We start from the raw sequence: 26994 nt of genomic DNA on the forward strand, positions 1-26994 counted from the left end.
ATCGATTATATAACGGATTCATTTTGTTTAATTCTCTCTCTAGACACTGATCAATTTACAGTTAGTACAACAAAATTTATTGTTTTGTTTGTTTGTTTGTTTGTTTGCTTGTCTACGTAAATATCATTTGTTTCGTATTTATTCCCCACTACAGTGCATAGTAATAATAGCCTTAGGGTAGTTTTTTTTCTCTCTCAAAATAGGCACCTTATTTCAGATGTCATTTTTGTTTTAAACAATTTTTCATTAAGAAAGTTTGAAATATTTGACGAATAATTAACAGCAGCGATCGAGGGATGAAGGTTCGTCTTCTTTTAATTAGTGTTCGGTTAATTTAATTGGCGGCAGTCTGAAGGGAAGGGGGCGGGGCAAATTGTTTCACGTGCTGACGTCTTTTAACAGCTTATGAACGGGTAAAGCCATGCACGGACATGTGAACGATATGTGACGAATATTTCACAAGATCTAATTAACCATTTTTGGTTCCGTTTTATTTGGTTCTGAGGATTTAATTTAAAAAAAACCAAAATGAATCATTCCTTTTTCAAACCAAATTCCAGCGGCGAGCTCGCTTCGTTTCTAGGTTTTTCGAGTTTAATAACGTAATGTTTTCACAAACTACTTTCGATTTGGCTTGTTCGCATTGAACTTCCGACATAACCGCCGCCTCCGCCTAAACTAAGACAAGCCCAGTTCCTAAGTGACCCGCAACTTCCGAGGAAGTGTCCACCACAGTGTCGTGTCAGGGTTGACCCGAATGCCCGAATTAAAAAGAAGTCGTAGCGGCCGATAATTCGGAATCCCTAATTATTATTAAAATAAAATACTACATCGTAATTAGTGGAAGAACCGGTTTTAAAAGACGAGTGAAGGACACTCCTTTTCATTTCAGGTACATTAAAATCGAGGTATTAGGTAAATGTAGAATATAGTCTAGAGGGGGTTTTTTTAAATCGCGTACGCTGATATTTCATAATAATCTTTTATAGAACTGGTTTTTGGTCTGTCTGTTTGGTAAACTCGAAAAACCTAGTTCTTTTCCCTAAAAGTTTTAATATCGACGCCTCGTTTTCCCGAAAACCCCGAACAATTTGTTTACATCACAAACTTCGCAAACATTCTTTCTTCTCTTCATAAAAATAACTGCAATTTTCTCGTTGGTATAAAAAGGAAAATCTTAAATCTCTCTTTACACGGTTTTCGTAATATTACAAATTTATCTAGGCGTACGTACTTTTTCCTCCATTTTGTACAACAAGAACCGAAAATGAAAATATTTACGTTTTCAGTGGGAACAAGGCGCGCTTTCAGTCTATTATGTACATTTTACATTCGCTTTTTTTTTACGCTTAAAAACTATAGATGTAAAAGTGTTGACCCCACACGGATTGATTTTAATTAGAATTTTGCTTATTTAAAGTGACAGTGACGCAATAAAAATTATGCGAAAAATATCTCAAATTGCTTCATTCAAATCACGACAAGACGACTTTTCTTTCTCCAAAGGGAAAAAGCAGCGATTTGATGACATTTTTAACCAACTCGTACGTGTCGCTGTCCCTTTAAATATTTGACTGAGGGGGGTGGGCGGGGGGGGTCACGCCAAAAAACACACGACACAAACACCACGCGTTCAAATACTTAATTGTTTCTGTTAATTTGAGCAACTCTTGTGTTTATTTCAATAAATATTGTTCCGTTATCTTTTTGTTATACCTGTAGAATTAATATTAAGGAAGGGTTATTTTTTCAATTTCAAACCCGGTCGAAAGTGCGTGAGCTAAGGATCATTATACTTTGTTGTGTTGTTGTTGAGCGGGGTGGGGGGGGCGTGTTCAAGGAGAAAATGAACGAGGTGAAATTTCTTCTAAAATACGCGGTCGTGTTTCAACATTCAATTTCGTAGCCAGGAAAACGACGTGGTATTATGGCGGCTGATAATATATTTCAGTTACCTAATTAATTGCGGCGATTAAATTCATTATTTCATAGTTAAAAAACCCGTCGAGTTGAATTTTCGAATATTTAAAGTCGCGATATCCGTTCTCGTTTTAATTCGAGTCGCGCGTTGGTTGATTTTGAAGGCGCGTCTTCTCTCGTCAGGTGCGAACGGGCCCATTTTCATTTGTTTTTCACTCGAAAAGAGTTCAGTTCAGTTCGGGTTAGGTTTGCTTGCTTATTTTGTTGAAGAATTAAACGTAAAAAGACGTCCAGGCGATCACAGACTCTTTGTTTTGCTTTTTATTTATAAATAAAAACTTTGTCCGTATTTTCACGTAATAAATGGTCAACGTTTCTCATCACCAATTGTGCCTTCTTAACGAATATTTGACCGTACCGCGATGACCGCGATAGGGCCACGGTTTTAAACGTTTTGATAAAATGTTAAATTAAAAACCCTTTAACGAGGGCGTTTCGTGAGATTCGAGAGGCGTGACTAAATCATTTTCATCGTTACGAAAGAGGAGTGTATATTTCCGATTGCAACGATTAATACCCTTCGATATTCAAAAATCGATTAAATTCTTCGAAAACCAATTCGTAAATTCCGGATCATGACGCGGAACGATAATATTCAATAATATACGCTTTTATCCCCCGATTATTTCGATATTTGGTGGCGAAATTCGTGAAGGCGGCCTATAAGGTATGACGGAGTAAGTTAGCCACTCCCCCTTAACACCGGCACCGAAAACGAATCCTAAAATGACCATTTCTCAATACGAAATCGGTTGGTTATTCGACTTAAAAAGTAAGGTTGCAATCGGGAAATATACAAGGATCCTTTCCACTAAGAATGATAAAGATTTAATTTTAATTTAAAAGTAATTAGTGACTAGCCTTGGTCAGTTGATACCGTTATGAATAAAAACCATCGGGGTCTGGTCGTGCGGCGGTTGTTGCCTAGGATTGATTTTATAAAGGAGGGTCAAAGGGTTAGAGGTTGGCGTTTTTGTTAAAAAAATAAATGACACTCGTGTAGGTCCTATAAAGTGTAGGCGCTTCCGTTTTTTGGTTCATTTTTCATTGGCGGGCGCGCCATTGTCTTTTGTCTAGCGCGTCGTCGTCGGTGACGTATCAATCGTCACCGTCGTCGCGGTCACCGACAGTTCTTTAACGGGGGATTGGCGTAGGGGGGTGGGGGAGGGGGTGGAGGCGGGCGCCTTGGCGGGCGAAGACATTTCCAGGGTGACTTTGGGGGAAGAATTTTGACTAGAAGAAGGTTGATGGCGATGGGTGGAAGGGCTAGAGTCCGTCTTTGTCTTAGGAGCGTCCGTGTCTTTGCCGATGAGGTAATAAGTCATCAATTTGCCTTTGCCTTTGACGCTGACCCAACCCCGCTGCTCGAAAACGTAGCCAAACTCCTCCAAGATTCGAGCCGTTTCTTCCACCACCTTTATTCCAAAAGAAAGAAACATTTCTCTCTCTCTCTCTCTTTTTTGTCTCGGGCCGACTTTGATTAATTTACTCGAAAGGAAACTACTCGGATCTCTCCTACGCAATAGGGTGGGGGGGGGGGTGTAGAACCGGAGTTACGAGGCTCCAAAGTTTATTGTTAAAAATCAAAAGTAACCTAACGAGGGAGGTATGTTTGTTTAAGTTTTACCAGAAGTGGCATGAGACTAGAAGTGAAGGGCTCTAGCATTGGTAATAGATCCTGGCACTAGTGAACAAATTTGAGGATTTTATGCCGCTTCCCACGCGCTAAAACTAGAGAGAGAAAAATTGGTCGAGTTCCAAAAACATTTCTTACCCCCTTCCCCTCAACCTAAAGCCGCCGAACACGGACCCGGCTCCTTGAATCTAGTTCGGCCGTCTACCACCGCGAGCGTCTCACGTTTTGGAGGGAAAAATTCTGAAACCGCCACTAGAGGGCCAACCGTTTGCGTTTTATCAAGTCTTTTCACTAATGCCGAGTGAAGAATTTGGTTAGCTCAATACTTCTAGTATCATACCACTTCTGGTTTTACTTAATTACTCGGCCCCTGTTTGTCGTAACCCAAAGCTTTTAGTATGGTTAGATGGGGGACAAATTGCACTATAACTTACGCAAAGGACATCCCCGTATCTCTAGTAGTTTATTTTCAAAAATCAAAAGTAACTTCCTAACAATAAGTGAGACAAAAATAAGTTGACGACGATATTGAGGTAGCCTCAAGTTTAAAGTATCCTTGTATGGGGAGCAAAGAGTACTATAACATATCCAAAGGAGATCCCCGTATCTCTAATAGAACGAGAGTTATGAGCCTACAAAGTTCAGTGCTAAAATCATAAGTAACATAGCAAATATAAGTGAGACGATACCATACGTTGACGAACATTTTGCTTAATATCTCGGCCCCTGTTTGTCGTAGCCCTATGTTCTTGGTATGGTTGGATGGGGGACAAATTGGGCTATAACATACTCAAAGGACATCCACCCATATCTAGTAGAACCAGCGTTACGAGCCTCTAAAGTTGGGTGTGAGGCTATTTCTCTGGGATGTTTTTGAACATTTCGCTTAATTACTCGGCCCCTGTTTGACGCAACCCCAAACCTTTGGTATAGTAGGATGGGGGACAAATTGGACTCAAACATACTCAAAGGACATCCCAGTATCTCTACTAGAACCAGAGTTACGAGCTTCCAAAATTGGGTCAAACGCTTTTCCTATGGAGGGGTTGTTTGTTTACGTTTTGCTTAATTACTCGGCCCCTGTTTGTCGTAGCCCTACGTTTTTAGTATGGTTGGATGGGGAACAAATTGGGCTATAACATACTCAAAGGACATTCCCGTATCTCTAGTAGAAACAGAGTTACGAGCCCCCAAAGTTGGGTCTAATTCAATTCCTATGGAGGGGTTGTTTGTTTACATTTTGCTTAATATCTCGGCCCCTGTTCGTCGTAGCTCTGAGTTTTTAGTATGGTTAGATGGGGGACAAATTGGGCTATAACATACTCAAAGGACATCCCCGTCTCTCTAGTAGAACCAGAGTTACGAGCCTACAAAGTTGGGTCTAATGCAATTCCTATGGAGGGGTTGTTTGTTTACATTTTGCTTAATTTCTCGGCCCCTGTTTGTCGTAGCCCTACGTTTTTAGTATGGTTAGATGGGGGACAAATTGGGCTATAACATACTCAAAGGACATCCCCGTCTCTCTAGTAGAACCAGAGTTACGAGCCTCCAAAGTTGGGTCTAATGCTATTCCTATGGAGGGGGTTGTTTGTTAAGTTTTGCTTAATTACCCGGCCCCTGTTTGCGGTATTGGTTCTTTAAACAAATAAAAATTAATATTCTAGTGTCCTAAAATCTTGAAGCGATATCGCTGTTTGGAAACTCGCTCTAATGAAAACGGGGCTTTAGAATGGTGTTCGAATTCGCTACAGATATCTCGAGTTGGTAGATTGATGACGGGTGAAGGTGAAAATCATTCAAACTCCGTCAAAAAAAAACGATGACGGACGTTTTTCGCGAATTAAACTCGTTAATAATTTTGGGCGGCTTCAAATTATTCCTTGGTAAAAGGTCGAGGGGGGGGCGGCAGATACTGGCGCCATCTTGTTAAAGATTGAAAAGGACCTTACTTGAATTCCGCCCGCCTTGCCCGTACTCTCCATCCGACTGGCGACGTTGACGGTGTTACCCCACATATCATAGTGAGGTTTTCGCGCCCCGATGACGCCCGCCGTGATGGGCCCTTGGTTGATACCTAAAACAACAAGAGCGCAAGTACTTAGAGGGGGGAGGGAGAGAGAGCGCGGGTGGACCTAGGCGCCAAGAAGAAGAAGAAGAAGATTTACCCATTCGAAGTACGAAGTTGTTAAAGCTTTCCTTATTAATGTTGTTGAGCGTCTCCCTTAACGTCAGAGCAAACTCGGTCAAAGCGGCCAGATGAGCCCATTTCTCCTTTACCGGAGTATCGGGCTGCGCCACAAGCGAGAACCATTAAGTCTATTTGGGGGGTGGAGGGGTGGGGACTGACGTCGTGTCTACGCACCTTGATATCGTCTTCGTTGTCATTATTCAAACCACTCGCCGCCATATAAGTGGCGCTGATAGTTTTGATTTTAATGATGTCCTTGAACCGAGGTTGTTCCAATAACTGAAATGGAAAGCGGTTGAGGAGGAAGGGTCGCGTGGTATTGGCATCGGGCAGTGAGTAAGTAAGCAAGTACACTTACGGCGTCGTAATCGGAGATAACTTCATTTAGAAAGCGGAGGCATTCCAGGCCTTGGTTGTTGACCGTTTCCTCCGTGTAGAAATCGGAAAAGTTGGGCATGGCGGCGAAAATGACGCCCACGGCTTCGTAGCTTTTACTGTACAAGTCCTGCAACGCCGCCAAGAGAGAGAGGACGCGTTAAAATGAAAAAGAAGGGCAACACGTGGAGTGGGAATAAAGCTAAAAGCCACGACCCGATAGGTTAAAGTTTTAGACTTAAAAACTGGAGACTAATGGCCGGTTAATTTAGACTATAACAGAGAGCGGATCATTGGGGTGGTCCTCTCGAAAGGGTTGACACCGGGGGGGGGGGGGGTTGGCTAAGTTTTTAATTGGCAGGCGGGGATTAACTGGAGAGGGGATTAAAAAGGAGAAGTGGTTACTTCGTCGGTCTTGCGACTGCCCAGGAAATGTTTGGCGACGTGAGGAGGAAGAATATTGTAAACCAGGGCTTCGTTCTTCCGGCGCATGTCGGCCACCTTCTCCTTCTGCTCCTCCACTTCCATTTGCCAAAGAAAGAGACGACGAGATGTCATCTCAAACTAGGAAAAAGAAATACCGAGACAAATTAGGCTAGCCCATTAGACTAAAACGATTTTTGCTTCGCAGTCCTTAAAAAACTGCATTTATACGCAATCCTTGGTGACACTATTTCAAACCCACAAAGGGGGGCCAGAAATTAGAAATTATTATACGTATTGCAGTTTGAAATTAAGTTCAAACGATATGGGAAATTAAGTTTAAACGATATGGGAAATTTGGTTTTAATCGCGTAGTTCAAACATTTGTTACGATTAGAAATTTTTATTAAAAAAAAAAAATACTGTTATTTACAAAATTCCCGTTAAACTTGTCTCTAAGGCGAAGGCCTAAATCATCAACTTCTTATAGGGTTTTACGGTCAACTAACAATGTTTCCAAATATATACTCCACGGGGATTCCCCGGTATTCGGAAGGGAAGGCGCGCGGCGGCACCTTTGAGCTTTGAAGTCAGGGCGCCGGCGCGGTGGTGTTTCCCAGCTGCCAGGCTCCCTATACTTCAAGGATGCCGCTTTAACAGTGCAGATACTACATACCAACGGGTTGGGAACCACCCTCAGGAGGGGTTTCCCCAAGAATGTAGCATTCCCCAGACAGACACAATAGAGACCGCCATTTTGGGAATGCGGAAAAAAATTGTACCGGAAACAGACGCAATAGAATGGGAATGCGGAAAGATTACGTAACCCTTTCCTTTTAGCTCCATCCACAATTGTATCGTCATGACCGACTTATAATTTAACGCCCCAGACCGAACCGCTTTACTTAGGAAGTTGAAATTTGGCGGGGACGTTATTCTTAATTAGTAGATGATCATTAAGAAATATTTTTGTAATCCGCTGTCGCCATCTTGAAAAATGGAGGTCATCCCTACCCTAGTCGCTATTTACGTTAATCGCGTAGTACTTAGTAACTTATTAAGTACATGATTGTAACTGAGGGGATTTTCTCAATGTATTCGGCACTGAGCGAGCGGCAACGTAACTTTCCTCTGATTTAGTCTCGACATTAACGGCGTTCATTAACTATACGAGATGGACTTGGTTGGGCCCGAGACAAGTTGCAAATATTACATTAAGGGGCCTTCTAACAAATTAGATAAAAGAAGTGGCCCAGGCTGGCTGGGGAGGGGGGGGGTAATGATCAAAAATGTCCTCCGGCTATTTTTCGTCGAGACTAACCGAGCCCCCGCTCGTACTTCCCCGAATAACTCGCGAGGGGGGAGGGGGCGAGAGAGAGAGAAAATCTCGTTGTCCCATTAGATGTTAATTACCGACTTCACAGAAGATGAACTCGGATCCCGCGAGGCTCTGCCGGATATAGAGACAGACCGCCTTCACCCCCTACCACCCCCACCTCGGCTTCTTTCGAGAAAAGTATATAATTTTTAGAAGCTACAAGGCGTGTAGTCGAACGCGTCAGGATAGAAACAAGAAATAATTGGCAACTAATCAATTAAGGAAGAAAATTCCTTACTGCCAGTTGAGCTATACGAAAAGATACTAATTCCTTCGCTCTATTGACAAAGCCAATTTAGTTCCAAAAAAAGTCACTATTCTCTTAAATTCCGCAACTTTTTTAGTGTTATCACTCTGGTCCTGAAAGATACACGGAGAAGTCTTTCGAGTATGATATAGTCCTGTTCCCGACACCTTTTACTTCCGGTTCTATAAGAGATACGGGAAAGTCCTTTCGGCAGGTCAAAGTCTAACTTCTCCCCCTTCGGAAACTTAATCACACGACGCGGTGGCCACCAGTCTTATTACGAGGCTAACAGATAGTTCGGGAGGCCATCGTACAGGGAGTTAACAGTTCTGACCCTGAAACGTCACACCCTTCTATTTCTTACCGGAGTTTCATCCCCCCCTAACGGTTGGAAACAGTATTCTACGCTCAAAAATGCCAACCAGAGGGGGGCTGAGTGACGTCAGACTATCTCTTCCCCCTAGCCAGTTGTTAGCTCCCTATTAAGGAGCAAAGCTCGATATTTTCCTGACCATCGTATTACATGGCGGTAACGAGTTAGGAATGACGCGTGCAAGATGTTACTTACTACTTTGAGAAAGAGAGAGAGAGAGTAAAAATAGTGTAGGGGGGGGGCGCCGCGGTCCATTTATGTTCATTTGAAATAATCATTAAGGAGGCAACTTCTAATATAAATTCATTAAACCTTCAATCATCATTAACGAAACGAGGGATCGTCTTACTCTAACTTATCGATCGGTTATTTTTGGTACGCCCCCCCCCCAGCTAACACACTCCAAATAAATCACCAAAAAGGCCCGGAGGGGGGAGGGGGGGTTTTGGAGCGCTGCCGCCAAGGCTTCCTTTAAATCATAATAAAAGTTCATAAATATTTCTTCATCTAAAAAGCGGTGGCGGCGGCTTCGGATATTAAAAAATTCTTTCAGAGAAATTTTAAATTTTTTATAGGCCAAATATAAGTTGCCAACTTTTCCCCCTTTCCTTAGGCAACCAGAAAAGATGGCCCACCCATCAATATTTATTACTATAAATTCCCCGGTGACAGAACTGCCAGGCCAGCCGCCTCAACTTATTTAGAATTCTGGAAGTAGGCCTAGTGGGGCTCGCGGAAGTAGAAAAGTAGGCCTAGTAGACAAACAGGCCTATCCTCAGTAACAAGAGTAAATAGAAGTAGAACGTAGAAACCATGCCGGTAAATGAAATGGTCTTACCTGCTTGTTGATGATAATGAGTAGCAATCCAATGGCGATGATGATGACGGTTAAGAGGGCTTCGTGTCCCAAATGTAGCGGACGACGTCCGTACGTTTTTTGATCGTATTCGTAATAGGCTTGTCCGAGTAGCGAGTAATTGAAGGCGCATTGAGTGCAGAAAATGGCGATCATCAGAAAGGCCTTGATCAGATAGCCGACGTCCGTCAAGACGGTCACCGCCAACATGCCCAAGATGCAAAAGAAACTCAAGTACTGCGGCATCGGGTACGCTTCCGCTTTGCCTCCTCCGCCCCGCCCCTCCTCCCCCGCCACCGGAAGGGGCGTACTCGAGACGATCGAGAAGTTTTTCGTCTTGCCGGCCACCATTGACTGAGGAAGTGACTGCTGGTAGAGGATCTATCGCGCCGGAAACGGAAGTAAAAACATTTCGACTCTTCAAACCATTTCGACGGAAGTACCACTTATGTCAGTGTTCTCGCTTACCGTAGTCATAATGTGCACCGCGAACCAAATGGACACGAATAAGAACATAATGATTAGTCGCCAACAAGGTTTTTCTTGAACCGCCCGCGACAAAGAACTCATCGATTTTGGAATACTCTAACACCCAAACGGAAACGAAAAAAAAAAAATAAAAACAAATTACTTTAATTATAAAAATATCCGAGAAGGACTGGACCTTAAGGAAATGAGAAGAAATTTGAAAGCGTCCCAATTACCTTAGAAATGAAGGGAAGAACGCAGACAAAGGTCATAGTACCAACCAGAGCCAAACCTATAAGGTTAACGACATACGGAACAACTGACCTAAAAGAAACAGATAAAAAAACAAATCCAAAGGTGAAAATCTCCCGCGTACTAAAGCCAAGGAAGCTGGCGTTACATTAGCAGATCCCTATCGATCTACCACCACCTTGCCAGAACAATATTAAACCGAAGTTGGCTTGAGAAAAATTAAGATATTCTTCGCTCACAATATACTGACAAGGTTGTTTGATAACTTGGAATTAATCTACTTCCGTCCCCCCAAAAGACATTTCTGGGTTTCTTTTTTTTTAAGATATCGATTGAAATGTAGCAATTGAAAATTGAAGTCGGGAAGTAAGAAATAGTAAAGAGAGAGTGTTATTTTACCCCGAAAAAACGAGTAGATGGGCCAAAGTGGCGAAGAAAAAGACCAAGGGAAAGGCCGCCAAGCAAATGCAACTCGTACTGTCGCTGCTTCGCTTGTATTGGTCCTCGACCTCCTTACTCTTGAAGCAAAGGGTGAAGGGCGTCGCGTGCTTCGACAATGACCTGACAAAGATGAACAAAATAATCAAAATCCCCTTAAGATTTCCCCGAGCTCGGTCCAAATGGACTACAAATTTAAAATCCGAGAGAGACGGAGAGACGATTTCAGTCTCGTATAATTCGAGCTTGACTTTTACAGTAAATAAATACCAGAAACCTTCGAAGCAAAAATAAACAAGACGCGGCGCAGGCATTTACGTGTCACCGAGTAAGCAAAGGGTAAACGAAACAATGATAGGGAGGGTTGGCCTTAAGGAGGATGGAGCGACTATAGTGTTTCTAGAAATAGAGCTACTCCAAGTATACTAGAACAAGATCAAAGAGAGAAGAAAAAAGAAATAGTTACTTTTCGTTGTCGCGGAATAGGAGTTCCTGGTAAAGCCTTTTCTTGTACTCGTCTCCCATTTTCAAACAAGCGTCCGTGGCCTTCGTCTCTTGTTCCAGCTATAAAGCCCAAAAAAAAAGGAAAAAGGGTCATTCGGGGTTAAAAATAAATCCAAGAGAAGAAAGATATTCTTTAATGACGTTACTTCCGTCGACGTTCCTCCATTTTGATTTAACTTTTCTTCGTCTAACGTCCCCATCGGATACTAAAAAACGGATATGATTATGGTATCTAAGGGAGTCGGTACTATGATCTAGGCTCGCTCGTTGGGGTCTTACGGGTTTGAGCACTTTAGTAATGAAATAGGTCTTGATGTTCGCCAGTCGTATGGCTTCCTCCCTCGAGGCTCCGTCAGCGGGAATAACTTCGAACTCACCGTCCAGATAAGACAGCGTTTTCTCCGAAATGTGCACTCGACTGTACGACGGACCAAATTTGACATCAATCGTTAAAAAACTCTTAGACTCTGGAGACAGAGAAGGGGGAGGGGGGATATGTGTACCCACCCGGGCATTCCTCCGCTCTCCATCTTGTTGGCCAATTCGACGTCGCGACTATACACGTCAAACTGCCACTGTCTCTGTCCGAGGACGCCGGCTAAAACGGCTCCGGTATGAACTCCTACACGCATATCCACCGTGGATTTGGTTTGCTCTCGAACGATTCTGAGTTGAAAGAAGAACAGTACGGCTAAGAATACCATCACGATCTTTTCAATTTCGCGAAGAAACGGCCGTGGGGGCTTAACTTTAAGAAATGAAATGATAGGCCACGCGGTTGGACTTGGGAGCGCGCTTTATAAGGAAGGAATTAGAGGCGACTTACTTGATGGCGTCCACCATGCTCAATCCCATGTGAACGCAGAGCACGGCGTGATCGGGTCTCTCTTCGGGGGCCCCGCTAATGCAGTAATAACAGTCTCCCAAAATCTTTATCCGGAGTTGATGGTATTTCTGGGGGAACAAAATAATGACGGCCATTTCATTCAAGGTACATCGTGGAAAGCAAAATCAAGAGCGTTAGATAATAACGAAAGGGGGGGGGGCAGCGTCTTTGCTCTCTTAAAGGAGTCTGAAGGAACGAGGGACTATAGGCCTAAAGCGGGGTCGAGAAAATAATATCAAACTTAATTCCACTTACGTCCGAGAGTTTATCGAAACGGGCGAAAAGCTCGTTCAAAGTTCGGACCAGCTCGGGAGCCGGACACGTCGAAGAGATGGCGGTGAAGCCCACGATGTCAGCGAATAGGATACTGAGGGGAAAATTTGAATATTTCTAATAAGATTCGTAACTCGGTCTTTCATTTTTGGACCTAAACATTTTCCTTTAAAAACTCACTCCTAACTAATACTTTATAACCTCGCGATGAATTAAAATTTCCAGGTATTCTCTCAAATAAACGCTAATCACCCACACAACGTTATTCAACCTGCACTCATCACCCGAAGCCGAAACCAAGCGAAAAAAATTCAAGTAGCAGCCGCCCTTTCTAGGACCGAGTCTAGCTAGAAAAAGTTTGTTTGCCCTACATTCTTGTAGGATCGATGAAACAAATAGGGCGCGCGCCTTCTTTTTCGTTAGCAGCAGCCGCGGCCTCACCTGAACCCTCACACCGCGACCCTTAGGCAATAGGGCTCGCCTAAAGCCTGTACCTTTCAGTCAGCCATATCTAATTTGCAATTCAAATTACAGGTGCCTGCATGAGCCCTATAATAAGGTTACCCCCGGGGGGGGGGGAAATACAGCTTCCTAAATTGTAAAAAACTCAAAACTTTAGGAATATAAAAACTTTGGTGGGGGAAAAAATATCCTATCGAATTAAAGGCGCGGCTCTCAAATGTCTGACGAGGAATGAAGGCTGCATAAAACTTTATTCTAAAAGTAAGAAAGTTCTCGATTCGTATAATTTATAATACGAGAACAATAAGGGTTCGCAATCGACCTTTCAACTTCGGGGAAGCCATAAAAGGACTTCCAGGTTCAAAGTAAATTTTTCCCTCGTAATTTTAATGGTTGCATTATTAGGGTTCGGTCCAAATGAAAGTAAAAATGTTCGAGTAGGCAAATTTTGAAAACAAGGGCTAGCGTATGGGCTCATGGCGCTAGCGGAATACTTGGTAAAAATATAGGCGACGAATCAAACAATAGAAGTGAAGATGAAATTTACCTGACATTTTCGTGCCGACTCATGTAGATCTTCTTAAAATTTCCAGCGAAGACGGCCCCGAGATCTTGTCGAATTTCGGCCGCCAAGTGCTTTGGTAGCACTGACAACAGAAGTCGTTCCTGATGAAGAAATATGCAAAATTAGTTACAACGTAAGATTCTATTCGCTCATGGTGCAACAGTTTTCTATAAAACAAGCCGTTGCCGACGGGGGGAGGGGAAGGGGTTAGAGTTCAGCGCCAAAAAAAACTCTACTCTCAATGAGCTAGGAAGGGAAAGAGAAGTTTCAGGAAAAAGGAAGAGGATTGGAATGTCTCTCTCGCTGAACGTCAGGAATTCGGGCCCCGAATCCTAGCGTTTGTAATTGGTGCTGATAAGTTATTTTCCTTATTTTTAAATATCATGAAATACGTTTTAGAGACCTCGCGTGGTGTTAGCGCGCGATAAACAATCCAGTAAACCCCCAAAGTGAAAGTTAAAATGACATTGCGAGGTGTAAATGCCAGAAATGAATAAGTGGTCCCGAGGATTAGTGAATTAAATAGATCAGAAGGTCGTACTCCCTTTAGAACCGCGTCTCTCCTTTCTATCTCGCGCTTTCTAGCTGCGTCTGGTGAGCCAAGAGAAATTGTTTCGGCAAACTGGATACCCTTCTCTTCCCCCCCCATCCTCCTACATGTCCAAAAGTAATTATTTACACAGGCGCGGTTTTGTCATGCACCTAGCCCGGCCGAAGGAGCGCTCGAGAAAAGACGGAAAAAGACTGAGAATAACGCTAGACGGCGCTGCTGATACTATTCGCCAAAGCGTCTGGAGTCTGGATCTGGAACACGCTTGATATAAAATTCGCGGTTTACGGCCGGGTCTGGACCCAATGTAAATACCTTATTCCATAAATTTCCTTCGGGACGCGCGATACTCAATTTTGGTAACCCCGTAACCCCCCCCCCCCTACACGCCCGGCCCTGCAAAATGCTTGAACGAATCGTTTTCGGGGAAAGGGTTTCAGGTGTATGGAAACTTTGGTATTAAAACTGAAGCCTATTCATCTAATTAGAAAGGAACCCGGGGGGGGGGGGGTTAAGGAGCGAGAAGGTGGGTGGCTTACTTGTTCTTGCGTCGCTTCTTCTAGGACTAGTTTGGCTTCCAAACTTTGCCTCGTTTCTAAGAAAGACTTGCGTTGTTGCTTCTCCACGAAGAAAAACGACATCATACCCAACAAATTAGAACATAGGAACAGCAACAAATTGGCTCCCAGCTGACAAACAAACGCCACAAAAAAAATAATAATAATTTACGTTTAATAAACCACCCAATTAAACTAATTTATTCCGAATAAGTCCAATTATATTAATTTTTCCGGGAAAAATGCGATAGGAATAAGAAAGGAGTTGTTGTTACCTGATTGCGTACGTAGTGCTGAGATTCGGGCATAATGCCCGTGATTAACAAATGGATGAGGGACGTAAGGACACCGAGAGTCAAAGAGACGCCGAGTCGCACCGGGAACCAGACGTAAACGGCGTAAGTAAAAAGCAGCACCCAACTGACCCCGTCGGTCGGCAAGCGGGGCACGTGATACAGCCACATGTGACACATGACCTCGACGACTTGCAGAAGCCAGGCCACCAGGGGGATGGCCGTCCAGACGGCGACGGGGATGCGGAAACGCCACACCAACGTTAGGAGCACCGCGGATATCACCAGCACCACCACCAGGCCCGTCACCAAGGGCACCTGGTGAATCAGACGCTCGTAGTCCAAAGCGTACGCGTACAGAGTCAAGATGGAGACGGCCACGATGGCGATGACCATCAACGCGGCCCGGAAGTCCGTCCTTTTCTCCTTCTTGTAATACTTCCGGTAAAGTTTTTCCGCCTCTTGGTCGGCGAAGACAAACTGCATAAAGGGAGGCAACCACCGCTGAAGCCCGCTGTTGTCTATGCTCAGGTTCGTGTCGCCCCGTCTCAGGAACGAATGCCGTTTGCCGCACGGAGCGTGCCCCATTTCCGCCGAAGACGTCACGGTGGGCAGCCCGCTGCTGCCCGATAACGCCAACTTCTCCGTTTCGGCCATCTCGAGCGATTCGCCGCCAAGCGGACACGGTCACGTCTTGTCACCAAACATCGGACACTCCCAAGAACCTGCCAAAACAAGAAAGACTTGGAATCAAGAAAAATTGTTGTCATTCCGGCGTATTTCAAACGAAAAGAGCTAGACGCGCTTTCAAATGAGTAATTATTAGGCATAATTTATATTTCTCAAGTTACAAACGTGACAACCTTAAACAACATTAAACACCGCGGAATCGAGTTAGGAATGCGAATTCATTAAAAACCCACGAGGTAAAAAAGAAATCCAAGTTAGTGCGCCAGGCAAAGTCAAAAACTGCAAACCCATTTTTCAACCCTTAATTCCCTTTAGAAACATTTCCGAAACGAAAGTAAATAGGGAGCTCTTTTCAGAAAAATCAACATTCCCACAACGTACAAGTTTTAAAAAACCCAACGAGAGAGAAAGAAAAAAAAATTGTAATTTAGTCCCACTTTTTTATTAGTGTCGCCGTCTCACGCGTCATTTTGACAAACTTTTGGCAGACACGCTCCGGCCTCGTCTACGCTCTATTTTTTATTTCGTACCAAAATATTCCTTTAATAACTCTTTCCCGAAGTTCGGAGCGAACTTTGAGAGTTTTAAAAAAGGCCAAAATTAGGCAAGAAGTTTTCCAATATAATATAATACGGTACAAACCTTAATATCATTAATCAAAAGCTAACGGACGTAATTCATTCGGCTTACCAAGAGACTCTGCAGGCGAGCAGCTGCCCTGGAAGATCTCGTTTCGCGAAATAACGCCTTCGATTCAAGGACTACGATGTAATACGAACTTAAATTACAGAGAGCGCTTAGTGGGAAAAAAGAAACGAAGCTAATACGTTGATGGTTAACACGCTCCTGCACTTGCCTACCGCGCGCTACGCCTACAATATCCCAAGCAAGCAGGCAGGCACACACTGTATCTCTTTCGGATACGTCTTCTCTATAGTAGATCTATCATTCACCTTGAAAACTCATCTTCTCTCGCGCTTCTTCTCCGAGCGCTCTCTCTCTCTCCTCCCTCGCCTCTCCAGAGCGAGAATCTCCCTTTTAAATTTCTAATTATAGAACAGAACTATATAACAACGGTGTTGAAGGAATTAAGTTGGGGAGAGATGAGCGGCACTGCAGCGTGAATTCATTGATACAAATTACGAAACAGTTAGCTATTTTCTCGTATGTGTTCAAGGACAAGGCTTAAAGACAGGCGAAAATGGATGAACGTTGCAAAGGCCTTCGCGACTCAAAATCATATCCATCTATTTTGAACGATATCGAACAGTTATTTTTTTATTGTAAATTCCCAAATTACGTGTACCGCTACATCGCGACGCTGGTTGGTGGGTTCGAGCCATGGCGCCCGCTGCTTTTCAAAGAGTAAATAAGGTTTAGTGACATCATTCCTATAAGTCTTTGACGCATACGTATATATCGATTAAGCTCTCGAGTTTGTCCGACAGCATTTTCATGGCGACCTCCGCGGATATTAATTTAATAATGATTAGGCCAATATCTTAAGAGGCTGTTTTCGCGCTTACAATTACGGAATTAATAGGGTGGCCGTGACGTAGCGAAGACGTCGGTGATGACGAGGCGACCCTGGCTGGCAAGACACGCTGCCTTTTTATTAGCCGCCAACTCGACTCGATACACGCCGCGGCGATGACACGAGTAACGATTAGTTAACGTTGCCAGAAAAGCATCAGGTGCGTTGCGACTATAGTATAGACCCAAACAATGTAAGCTGGCAAGACTCCCACTCGATAAAAGCAACCGGTACGCTATACCATAAATTATGTCACACTCGTTTCGCTAAACGAGTAAATACCATAGAGAAATGTCGCTTCAAACTTCAGCAGCCCACACAATTTCGATCAAAATTCATTAAAACGTTGCAATTAAAACTGATTATATTTATAGAGCCTTATCATTTCAATCGCCGCTTGAGTGATTGTATTTCCTAGATCCGTCCACAACTCTAGCCTAAAAATGGTCAACAAACCCTTTCAAACGAAATAAGTTGAGTTGAAAAAGGACAAGGAATGAAGGACAAGCGCCACCACAGCGAAAGAATCCCTTTTCCCTTGTCTAAGAAAACAAAGGGACAAATGAGCTTTTAAAAATGGGACATCTAAATGGACGTTGGAAGGCCAGTTTGACACTCTTAAACCCCGGGAACGTTTGTGGACAAAAAACGTCTTCTGATAAAACGATAAAATGCCATTCTCTAAAACAGTTCTATTGAGAGTGGCAGTTTGGGGGGGGGTTAAAAGACGAAACCTTTCAAGTTAGAAAGATGGACGAGACACTCTTAGGTTGGCTATCGTAATAACAAGTATAACGCGAACAATTCGGAACACCTCGATTCGGGAACGCCAATAAAATTACAAAATATGCCATAGCAAAAGTTGGTAAAACCAAAGTTATGTACGAATCTTCCCAAGTCATTTTAGAAAGTGTTTTAAACCCTCTTTAAGGTTAAATTAGAACCCAGCTTTTAGTGAATATAATTAATGGTAATTCGCGGACCAGTTAAACAGACTCGGAATGTCCTTCAATATTTCGTTAAGGTTGCCAAGGAAATAGTAGCTGGCGGTTTAGGTCTAACAGCTTCGGCGGTTTTGTTTCAATTTTCCGCTTCAACAATCGGGAATTTAATCAGAAATTATTCGGGCGTTGCGACGTATATTTTAATTATTTAATCAGTTCCAAAATTAGAAAGATCTGACGGTCATCGCGGACGCCATTTTAAGGTACTTAGTACAGTCCGTGGGAAAGAAACTTTCTTTATCAAGATTTCGGGTAAAGCCCAAAAATTTCTCGTCTTTAGACAAAGAAGATTTACGTAAAATGAGGTGCCTTAACGGAGTTCCATGGGCCATCTCGCGGTTGCCAAGTTATGATAGGGAAAGAAAGCTCGACCCCCCCCCTTGTCAGGTATAGATCAAATTTATCGATCTGGAGCGCTTCCCTTAATCGATGAAAACCCAACGCCGGTAGTTTGTCAAACCACTAATGTCAAAGGTCAACGAGGAAAGACCAAGGACGACTCGTCAGACTCGATTGGCCATTGGCTATTCATCTTCAACTAGTAAGGTGCACGGGATGATTTGAGGCCAGGGAATTAACGCCTTACCGCTTCGTAATATTTAGGTCCCACCAAATTACCAGCCGCCGCCGACACACTTTCTAATTCCGCGTAAGAACGTCTTTGAAGACCCTCCAATGAAAGTCCATTACTCGTAGAACTGGCGTAACTTACAGCGCCATTCCACTCTGGGAAAAATAGTTCGCCAATTGTACGAGAGCTCAAACGACTTACTTCGGTCGACCAACTTATCTAACGTTTATCTTTAAACGGCTATTTCTGTCAAGTTTTCTCTTCGAGGCTCGGGGCTTTGATTATCGCAGCCCGTATTATAACGTCATACACACGCTTTAAGACAAAAGGCTTTCGAAGCGTAAACGATTTCCAGTGTCGGTAAAGGTGCGCGCCTATCGTAAATCTTCCTATTATTATTATTGCTATATCATTGCGCAAACTGGTTTTAATTAAGTTAAGATGATAACCAAGTTACATCATCAAGATAATACGAGAGAACCTCGATAAGGAGTGGTGAATTAAATTTAACTCCATGAATTAAAGCGGGCCCTTAAAAGCGACGCCCTTATTTTTTACAATAAGGAAAGGGTACAATGTATAACGGGCCTGTGAATGGCTTTTATCAGACGCGAGGTTCTATTTATTTTCACTCTTTATTTATTAACACTCGTCGGCCTCTGGTTTTTCTCCATAAATTAATTAGAAATATTTTGGCAAAGTCAAAATGACGTTATAATATAAATCAGAAAAAAAAAATAAATTACGAACGAAAAATTTCAAATTGGGTGAAGAGAAAGGGAAGGTACGTAGTTTCTAAAAAGAGTCTCCTCTAATTTGAAATCCAATTTGGGAAAGTTTCCTTCATCCGGCAGTCAAGCTCGGGAAATGAAAAATACAAGAATTCAGACTCAGGTGGGTGCGACGCGGCTAAGGACTATGGTGGCCAAATAAAATCCAAATCTATTTTTCATTCACCCAGAGTCGAAACAAAAATTGGGTGCCTTATCCCCCACAAACTTTGCGAATAGATGTAGAACCGCGTTGAAAGAAGTTTCGACGCTACTCTCGACGTTGAACCAAGTCCCGAATTAATTAAAAAGCACCAACGGACTTCGTAGTCAATGAGACGTGGTATTGACGCGTGTCCTACCACGCAAAAGCCGATATTAAGCGCTAACCATAGGGAAAGGGTACTTATAAAACGCCATAAGACCCTACTACTACTACTACTACTTGAGAGAGCGTGACAAAGCAGTCCAACGCCCCTTTCTTCGAGTTCCCCTACCGTGAGACAAACCCCTTACAAAATGGTCCTTGTCCCCTCATCCTAACACAGCCTACGTCGAAGATCGTATCACCTCGAAAAGTCAGTTCAAACAAAGCTACATCTATCGCCTTTGGTCTAACAGAGCCACGGGTTTCCAAGCGCTGACATTTGAACTCGTGCGGTCTACACCGCGTACGCCTCGCGTGAGGGCGTTCTAGTCGGGCCTTTGTGGGGGTGGGGGGTGGTAAGGCGATATACCTTAGCCCATCGATTTTGGGCAGGCATGGCCTTAAAAGCGGCCAAGGTTGTATCGATTTCCATCGGGGCCTCTGCACGGAGCAGCGTGTACAGCACGCGCAGCCAGAGCTCTTCTCAGTTTTGGGTTTCAGACGCGTTACTCTTTCAAAGGTTACGCTACGGTACAGGTTGCGTGGTCCATCCAAAGGCCGGCTTCGGTTGTTGGCGGAAAATAAATGTACGGCTCTTCTCCGTACCGTTACACGTCATACTTTCGGACCTAATGTAAATGAAGATGATGTTATTCGCGTCAATCTTACTAGGCCACTTTGACTAAACGTCCTGGATGGCTGGCTTAGACGCGACCAACTAGGAAGATAAGGTCGAGGCGGAAAGAAGGATATAGCGGGATAGTACGACTGGGTGACGCGCCATCACATCGAGCATCCTCGTAACCTAAGACGGGTGACCGAACGCGAAAAGGGACGAGGGTCGAAAACACGACAGTATATAATGTTATACTCCTTGTCACGTTTGGGGAAAAAAAATTCCTGAATTCCTCCGAACTAAGATAAATATTTGTCTAGTGTCTCTTCCTCGAGTATCTATCTCTCCTCCTCCATTACCACCATAAAGTATATACATCTTTTTCCTTGAAAAAAAAATGTTCTTTTTACGAAGAAGAAATTTTGAAGAAGGTTTGAGGAATCGGCGGCGCCGCGATTTATTTATAGTTCCTTCTCCCCGCGACTTCCATAGATTAGAGTTAGAAATTGGAGGTAAACATCAAAACTACACCTGTATATACACACGTTTATTCAGTTTGAGAAGCGCGCTGGAAAAATTTCAATTTCGCAAATGTTTATATTCCGCTCTTCGACGCTAGCTAACCCCAAAAGTGACTCGATACCCAAAAGTAAGAAACGGAGCATTTAATCAACGAAGCAACTAGAACGAATTGGTTAAATTTCAACCGAAAATAGCGCGTTAATTTTTGTCAATAAAGCAAACTTACACGATTTTTGACGCGACTTGATCAGCGGGACTAGTAAAGGGGTTTCGTAATTTGGCAACAGGAACGAAACCCAATACGTAATATAAAATAAAAGGCTTTCTATTATTAAATTTCCGGTGCTGGGCTGCTGCTTTATAGTGAGGGAGTGGGGGGGGGGCTTGGGAGCACTCTGGTTTGATTTTTCTTACTCATTTCCTTTCGGAGGAGGAGGCGGCAGCCTTGGGCCGGAAATTAGGAATCTATAGAAACGCTTATCGCCAAAAAGAGCGCTCGCTGAGCCGCGAGTGCTAACGAATATAACTACTCAAATAGCTTTCGTATCGAGTGTTAATTAAATCATGCTAGAACCAAGATAAAGAGAACCACCGTCAGTGAAAAAAGAAATAAAACAAACGGCAGCGGTTGTAAAGAAATCAGATTGGGGGAAACAACACTATTCTATCGCGCAACAAAGTCGAGCTTCCTACAAACCGACTTCCGGAAATGAGCTTCAAAGAAAATATGAACTAAAAGAACGAGGGATTGGAAATTCGGTCGTGGGCCAATGAAAAAAAGTCGTAGAATAAATCTAACTTAAGACTAAAATTCATAATATTATCTTAAATTTTCGCAGCAAACTTTAAAATTGGGCCTTTGGGTGGTGGTCGAAGGAAGAGCGCCAAAGTGAAAGGTGGTAAGAATTACGAAGTGGTTTTAAACTCGGGCGACCGTGACTCGTATTTTGGGCAAAATAGACAGGAGCCCCGTTCATATATTTGGTAAACACGATAAAGCCATTAGGAAAAGAGCCAGAAAGAATGGAGAAAAATGAGCGTGGAGGGACGAGGGGGGATGGCGGCCGGAGCTGGGGGAAGATCCCCCCAAAAGGTATAAAAGCTTAGGGCTAAAACCCCCAAACGAGCCAGACTCGATTTCGCCGCTTTCGAAACTCTGGGACATTTTACGAGGCGCCTAGCCAAGGCCTTAAAACAGGCCGAGAATGGCTTTGTCACGTACCGTCTCTCCCTCCCCCCCCCTCGCGTAACTATCAAGTGACACTTAAAGGCTAAAACTACCAAGACTAGTTCCCTGGCCGACTGCGCCAAATAATTTCTGGAATTACTAAAAGGTCAAGCAAGCACTCGAAATATTCAAGTATCCCTTTTATAGTCTACGAGGGATTTGGGAAAAAGTGTACGACTTAAAGATCATAGCCTGGTTGGTACCTGGATGGAAGAGGTCGATTTTTCTTTCCCAAAAGGTCAAAGTTGATGTAGTAAATATTAAAGCACTCGCGAAATTAATTCCAGCCCGAGGGAACGGACACTTAAGCGATTATTACTGCCGTCTGTCCCTCGAGTCGGCCATCTCGAGTATTCCAGTAGCATAGCAGCCAGTCACGTGTCCGCCATGATTTATTATACTGTTGGGTTTAGTCTATGGCTGATAATATTTACGCGGACAGAACTCTTCTCCTGGGAGATCCGAGTCCAGTGTCCGTATGTACTCGACCACTCGTGCTCGGAAAGACACTACCCTAGTTCAGCGAGTCCCTCCATGTACCACCAGTAAATGAAGCAGCAGAAACCTAAATCAGATTTTTTTTCAAGAAAATTTCAAAATCTAATATAGAGAAACCAGAATTCCGGATTATGAATATTCAAAACGTGAAAAGACAATTAATTTAAGGAAAAAAATGGGGATTTCTTTTCCGGAAGCGTAGCGTACACGTCAGCCTCTCGAAATAAGGCTTTTCCAAAACGCTGATCAAGCTTCCGATGCCTTTTCTATTCATTTTCAACCCTTCTAAATTTTTTTTCTCTCGTAAAACGTTAAGAGGAACTCTTTTGTATTAAAAAGTATCCGATCGCTATGAGGCTGAGCCGCGTTAAAAACTTATCGAACAGATTTTTTTTAATGTTTATAAAGGCGCTAAGGAGGAAGGGGAAGGGGTTATACTCGAAAGGGAAAATCTATCTGACCAAAGGACACGCGAGATTTCGATCTAAGAAAATTGGTTGACGAAAAGCATTCTCTTTAGACTTTTCAAGTTGGTAACGCCTCGCGTATACTTAGAAAGGTACGCGTATTTGCTTTTGGTTATACACGCCTGCAGTGTACAAGTATTATAATAAGTTTATTGGAAATAAAATTTGCCTAGGACGAAATAAATCAATATTTTTATCCAAAAATAGCCAGTGTTCTCTCTGGAGAAGTTCCACGCCTACCCCGATCGAAACTTACGTTGGCTATTTCTTGGAAGATAAAAAAGGGTTAAAGACTTATAAAAGAACACTCGGATAATTGTCCGAACCGCGAATGTTTCTTTCTCGGACTGTCCGAAACAAAGGACGAGATAGAAACGACAAAGAGGGATTATTTCTAAGATACGGCCAAAAAAAATGGGGCCAGCAGCATCTGTACGGTCATAAAACGTCAGGCCGTTTCCGGAGAACGAAAATAGAATTGACCGCGTCATCAATATTTTTCTATTTCCTTCTTTATAAGTCCAAAGTGAGCCGAGTAATACAATTACATTTCATTTCACACCCATAATTGGCTAACTTGGAATTCAAATTGGAACAACTCCTTTTATATCTCCCATAATTCCCCGCGATAGAGAATTAAACAAAGCGTGTCTTTGTCTTGTCTCTCGATTTACGTCTAACTGGTACAGTGGTAGAAAACAATTTACGATAACCGAGTTCAGGGAGTTTTGAGGAAGGGCGGAACGACCTTAAGAGTATAAGTCAATATAGAGATAGTCATTTTTCTTACAAAAAACGATATACTTCTGTTCTCTCTTATGGCAAGGCAAACTGGGAATGTTTATCTTATGGTTATCAATCAATGGTTAAAACTGCAGGCGTGGGAGATAGTTCTTCGGGGAGGGGGGGACGAGGTTACTTCGGAAGTAGTTCATTAGATTCGTGCCAATTACTTAGGGAAGGAACTGGGTGTGTTAGAGTAACGCCTATTCAACTTTAAATATACATTGGGTTTGTCAATATGGATGCGATGATATTTACTATAGAGTAGTGGCACTAAGGGTTAATTTCTCATAGAACATAACGTAGCCAAAGGCAGGGAGGTGCCATTACTCTTAGATTCCTTATAGTTATATTCGCACGCCCGGTTAAATTTCGAAGCCAAAAATAAACCGCAAATCTTAATACCTTCTTGAAGGGCTATGATAGCGACGCAGCCTTAATCCCCGCGGGCCAAGTGAGCGGATTAAATTAGCGTATATAAGGAGAAAAGGCCAGCTTCTTCCATTCTTTACGGTTATGTTGTCGAAGGCGCTCGGGGCCCGAGGCCTGAATGCCAGCTAGAAACAAGACAGAGCAAGAGAGAGACGGAAAAGTCAAAGCCTTTATTTCCCGGACCAAGACAAAAATCAAGCCGGATAGGGTCGAAGATGGGCGCGATATCCGCTAGCGCAAATACTTTATCTTCGGGAGTGTCCCAATGACGCGTTTATTGTTCCGAGCCAAATCCAAGGTCAGAATCGCGATGGTAAAGCTTATTTCGTTTCCTAGAAACCTTGGACAGGCGGCGACGCAATCCCAAGATTATCCAACTTCTTTCCCCCCCCCCCGGCTTTTTCCCAAGTTCTTATCCGAAGTTCTTTATTTATATTCTCGTTTGGGCATGCGCAGTTCAGGCGGAAGAAAAGTTTTAAGAGATAGTAAGTAAGTAGATATCGAAAATTCACGATGGTGCATGCTTTGAAAGGATTTAATTATTAATCATCGAAAGACGCGCGCGATCCTTAATCTTAATGAAGGCTGCAGGCCCATGCACTCTTCCGAAAACGAAACAGATCGACTCCGTATAACGCAAATGGACCCTAATGGCTCGGGTCCCAAGGGTTCGTGAAGGAAATATTGTCCAGGGAGGGAAGCGAGGACACATAAAGGGATAATGGACGCGTCCATTCTTTCGAAAGGCGACACCACCGTCATAAAGCTTTCCTCGAGAGAACATTGCGGGGCTCCCTCCGGTTTCGTAAATATTTCACTATTACCCAAACATCCGCAAAAATCCGGCCAATTTGAAAACTATAGAGAGTGGGATTCGACTCTGTCTGAAATGTCTCTGACTAAATAACCTATTCAGGGATCAAATTTAAATCTAATATTTAACAACAGCGTGATTTAAGCGAACTGGAGATTAAATTTAGGGAACCTTATTTGCGAATTAAAACGGGAATGGCGGATTAGACAGGATTGAAAGATCTAAGAAGACGTTGATAATTTCGAAGCGAACCTTTTTAAATTCTCGATTGAAAGCCCGACTAATTTATATCAACAAACAGGCGGGTCTCTGCCGAGTTCCCCAAATTTAAATACCGAGTAGGGCTGAAATTGGGTCAAACTATTGGAATCCTTTTAGGAAAATCGATTCCAAGCGCACGCTGCCGCGGCCATCTCTTTTCTAAGAATAATATATTAAAGATTTAATTTCTAGAGTAAGACGTAGCCCCCCCCCCACCCCTCCTTAAATAAGTAGGGATTAAAGATCAACGTCGAGAGAGAAGAGAGAGCGGTCGAAAAATCTCTTCTCTCTCTCCGTCTCCCTCTTTCCTCCTAAGTCGAGGCTCCCGCGTGATTCTCTTCCGACGATCTCTTAGTCTTTACTCGTCAAAAGCAAAAGGCCATCGGCAGACTAAAATTTCCAATTAGAGTCTCGGGGTCCGTCATTTTGCGCCACTCTCTTAAAAGAAGCGCATTTACATTTCTCTTCATTATAAATTTAAAAGGAGATCTCTTTGGCGGATTGTCAAAACACCGGAGCGGCTAAATTAAGCCCCCCCCCCCCATTCTAACCCGATTCATTCCGGGGAAAAAGGCGAATACAATTAACGATAGACAAAAACCTTTTTCAGAGGGGACTCTCGTCATTTGGGGGACTTGTCCTTTCACGGGTCTCGAAAACAGAGCCTAATGTCCCTATAGGCGGAATATTTGTTTACGATCCGATGTCTGGGAGGCGCGACGCGAGCCACCTGTCCACGAGGACTAACGCTAAGCGAGGTTTTTAGTTTGGTAGAAATTAAAGTCGGGTGATAAGCGCGGCGGAGTATATATTTGGTGGGCCCTCCTTTTGATCGATCTTTCGCGCCGGTTACCAAGGCCGCCGGGGTGCACAAGCTAGACTATAGAAGATGGCTGCGAGGTGTGCAGCTTTCGCCCCACCTTAATCTCATCCGTTTTCCCCAATGTCTTATTCCAGGCGGCCGTGGCCCGAGCCAGAGCCCTTTAAGAAAGCGCGGGGCCCATTTTCAGTCGACCCGCACGCGCCCGCCCGGTGGTGGTGGCCCCATCTGACAATTAAGCTTTCCAGATTAGGCGATTCTATATGGACCAAGTCGAGCCTTAATTCGGACTTGCAGATTCTTGTAGGCCCGTGCTTGTATTAAGCTAAATAATACTTTGAACTCAAGGTCGCGGCGATTCTTTAAGCATGACTTGAGTTTGTTGACAATAGAAAACGTGAAAAAAACAGATGATCGAGCCACGAAAAACGCTATAAGTCACATCCCCGAAGGACGTTGTTTTAAACGAAGCCCGCGGTTCTTGCCAGACGTCAAGGTCCATGCACGATAGACAATTTACAAATTCTTAATAATTACTATAATTCAATTTGAAATGGACGCGGCATTTCGCAAAGTGGCCGGTTGACGGAAAACAAAGACCCGCCAAGTACAAAGATTCCGTACAAGCAGTTACATCATCATCATCGTACACGAAACATAAATATTAGGGAGGATTTTTACGGTCTCATAGCAATGAAAAGCTAATCAAGGAGAAAGCTATATAACAATCTTCCTCTATTAGATAATAATTGGCAGCTTGAACTCCCTCTCCTCTTCTGTCTCTGAGAGAGAGAGAGAAAGAGAGACTCTAGCTATAAAACCGATGATTATCTCTCTCTCTCTGGTCCATTACCAAAGTATAAAGGTATACACGAAACATAATTTGGCATCGTCCGTTTGTGACGTGACCACT

General features: G+C 43.4%; 1 protein-coding gene across 4 annotated transcripts in view; it reads right to left on the bottom strand.

Annotated features, from left to right (window-relative positions):
• Window positions 1–7: 7 nt before the first annotated feature.
• Window positions 8–26994, bottom strand: part of LOC149718042 (adenylate cyclase type 3-like) — a 34222-nt gene continuing 7235 nt past the window's right edge. For 3 of the 4 annotated variants that reach the window (XM_089841841.1, XM_089841847.1, XM_089841842.1), the window contains exons 2-20: window positions 14687–15429; window positions 14394–14543; window positions 13287–13405; window positions 12260–12371; window positions 11945–12072; window positions 11626–11784; window positions 11398–11536; window positions 11265–11324; window positions 11081–11178; window positions 10576–10737; window positions 10161–10248; window positions 9925–10041; window positions 9439–9837; window positions 6585–6743; window positions 6163–6309; window positions 5979–6083; window positions 5782–5905; window positions 5566–5690; window positions 8–3395 (exon numbers count right to left, since the gene is read on the bottom strand). In XM_089841841.1, coding sequence (XP_089697967.1) covers window positions 3054–3395; window positions 5566–5690; window positions 5782–5905; window positions 5979–6083; window positions 6163–6309; window positions 6585–6743; window positions 9439–9837; window positions 9925–10041; window positions 10161–10248; window positions 10576–10737; window positions 11081–11178; window positions 11265–11324; window positions 11398–11536; window positions 11626–11784; window positions 11945–12072; window positions 12260–12371; window positions 13287–13405; window positions 14394–14543; window positions 14687–15361 — 3408 coding nt within the window. In that variant the 5' untranslated portion in view covers window positions 15362–15429 and the 3' untranslated portion in view covers window positions 8–3053. The remainder of the gene's footprint in view (window positions 3396–5565; window positions 5691–5781; window positions 5906–5978; window positions 6084–6162; window positions 6310–6584; window positions 6744–9438; window positions 9838–9924; window positions 10042–10160; window positions 10249–10575; window positions 10738–11080; window positions 11179–11264; window positions 11325–11397; window positions 11537–11625; window positions 11785–11944; window positions 12073–12259; window positions 12372–13286; window positions 13406–14393; window positions 14544–14686; window positions 15430–26994) is intronic. The other variant, XM_089841853.1, reaches the window with a different exon arrangement.

Source organism: Phalangium opilio, unplaced genomic scaffold (genome assembly GCF_054372755.1).
Source record: "Phalangium opilio isolate 3A_F unplaced genomic scaffold, DU_Popi_V2 ptg000003l_1, whole genome shotgun sequence".
Lineage (NCBI taxonomy): Eukaryota > Metazoa > Arthropoda > Arachnida > Opiliones > Phalangiidae > Phalangium > Phalangium opilio.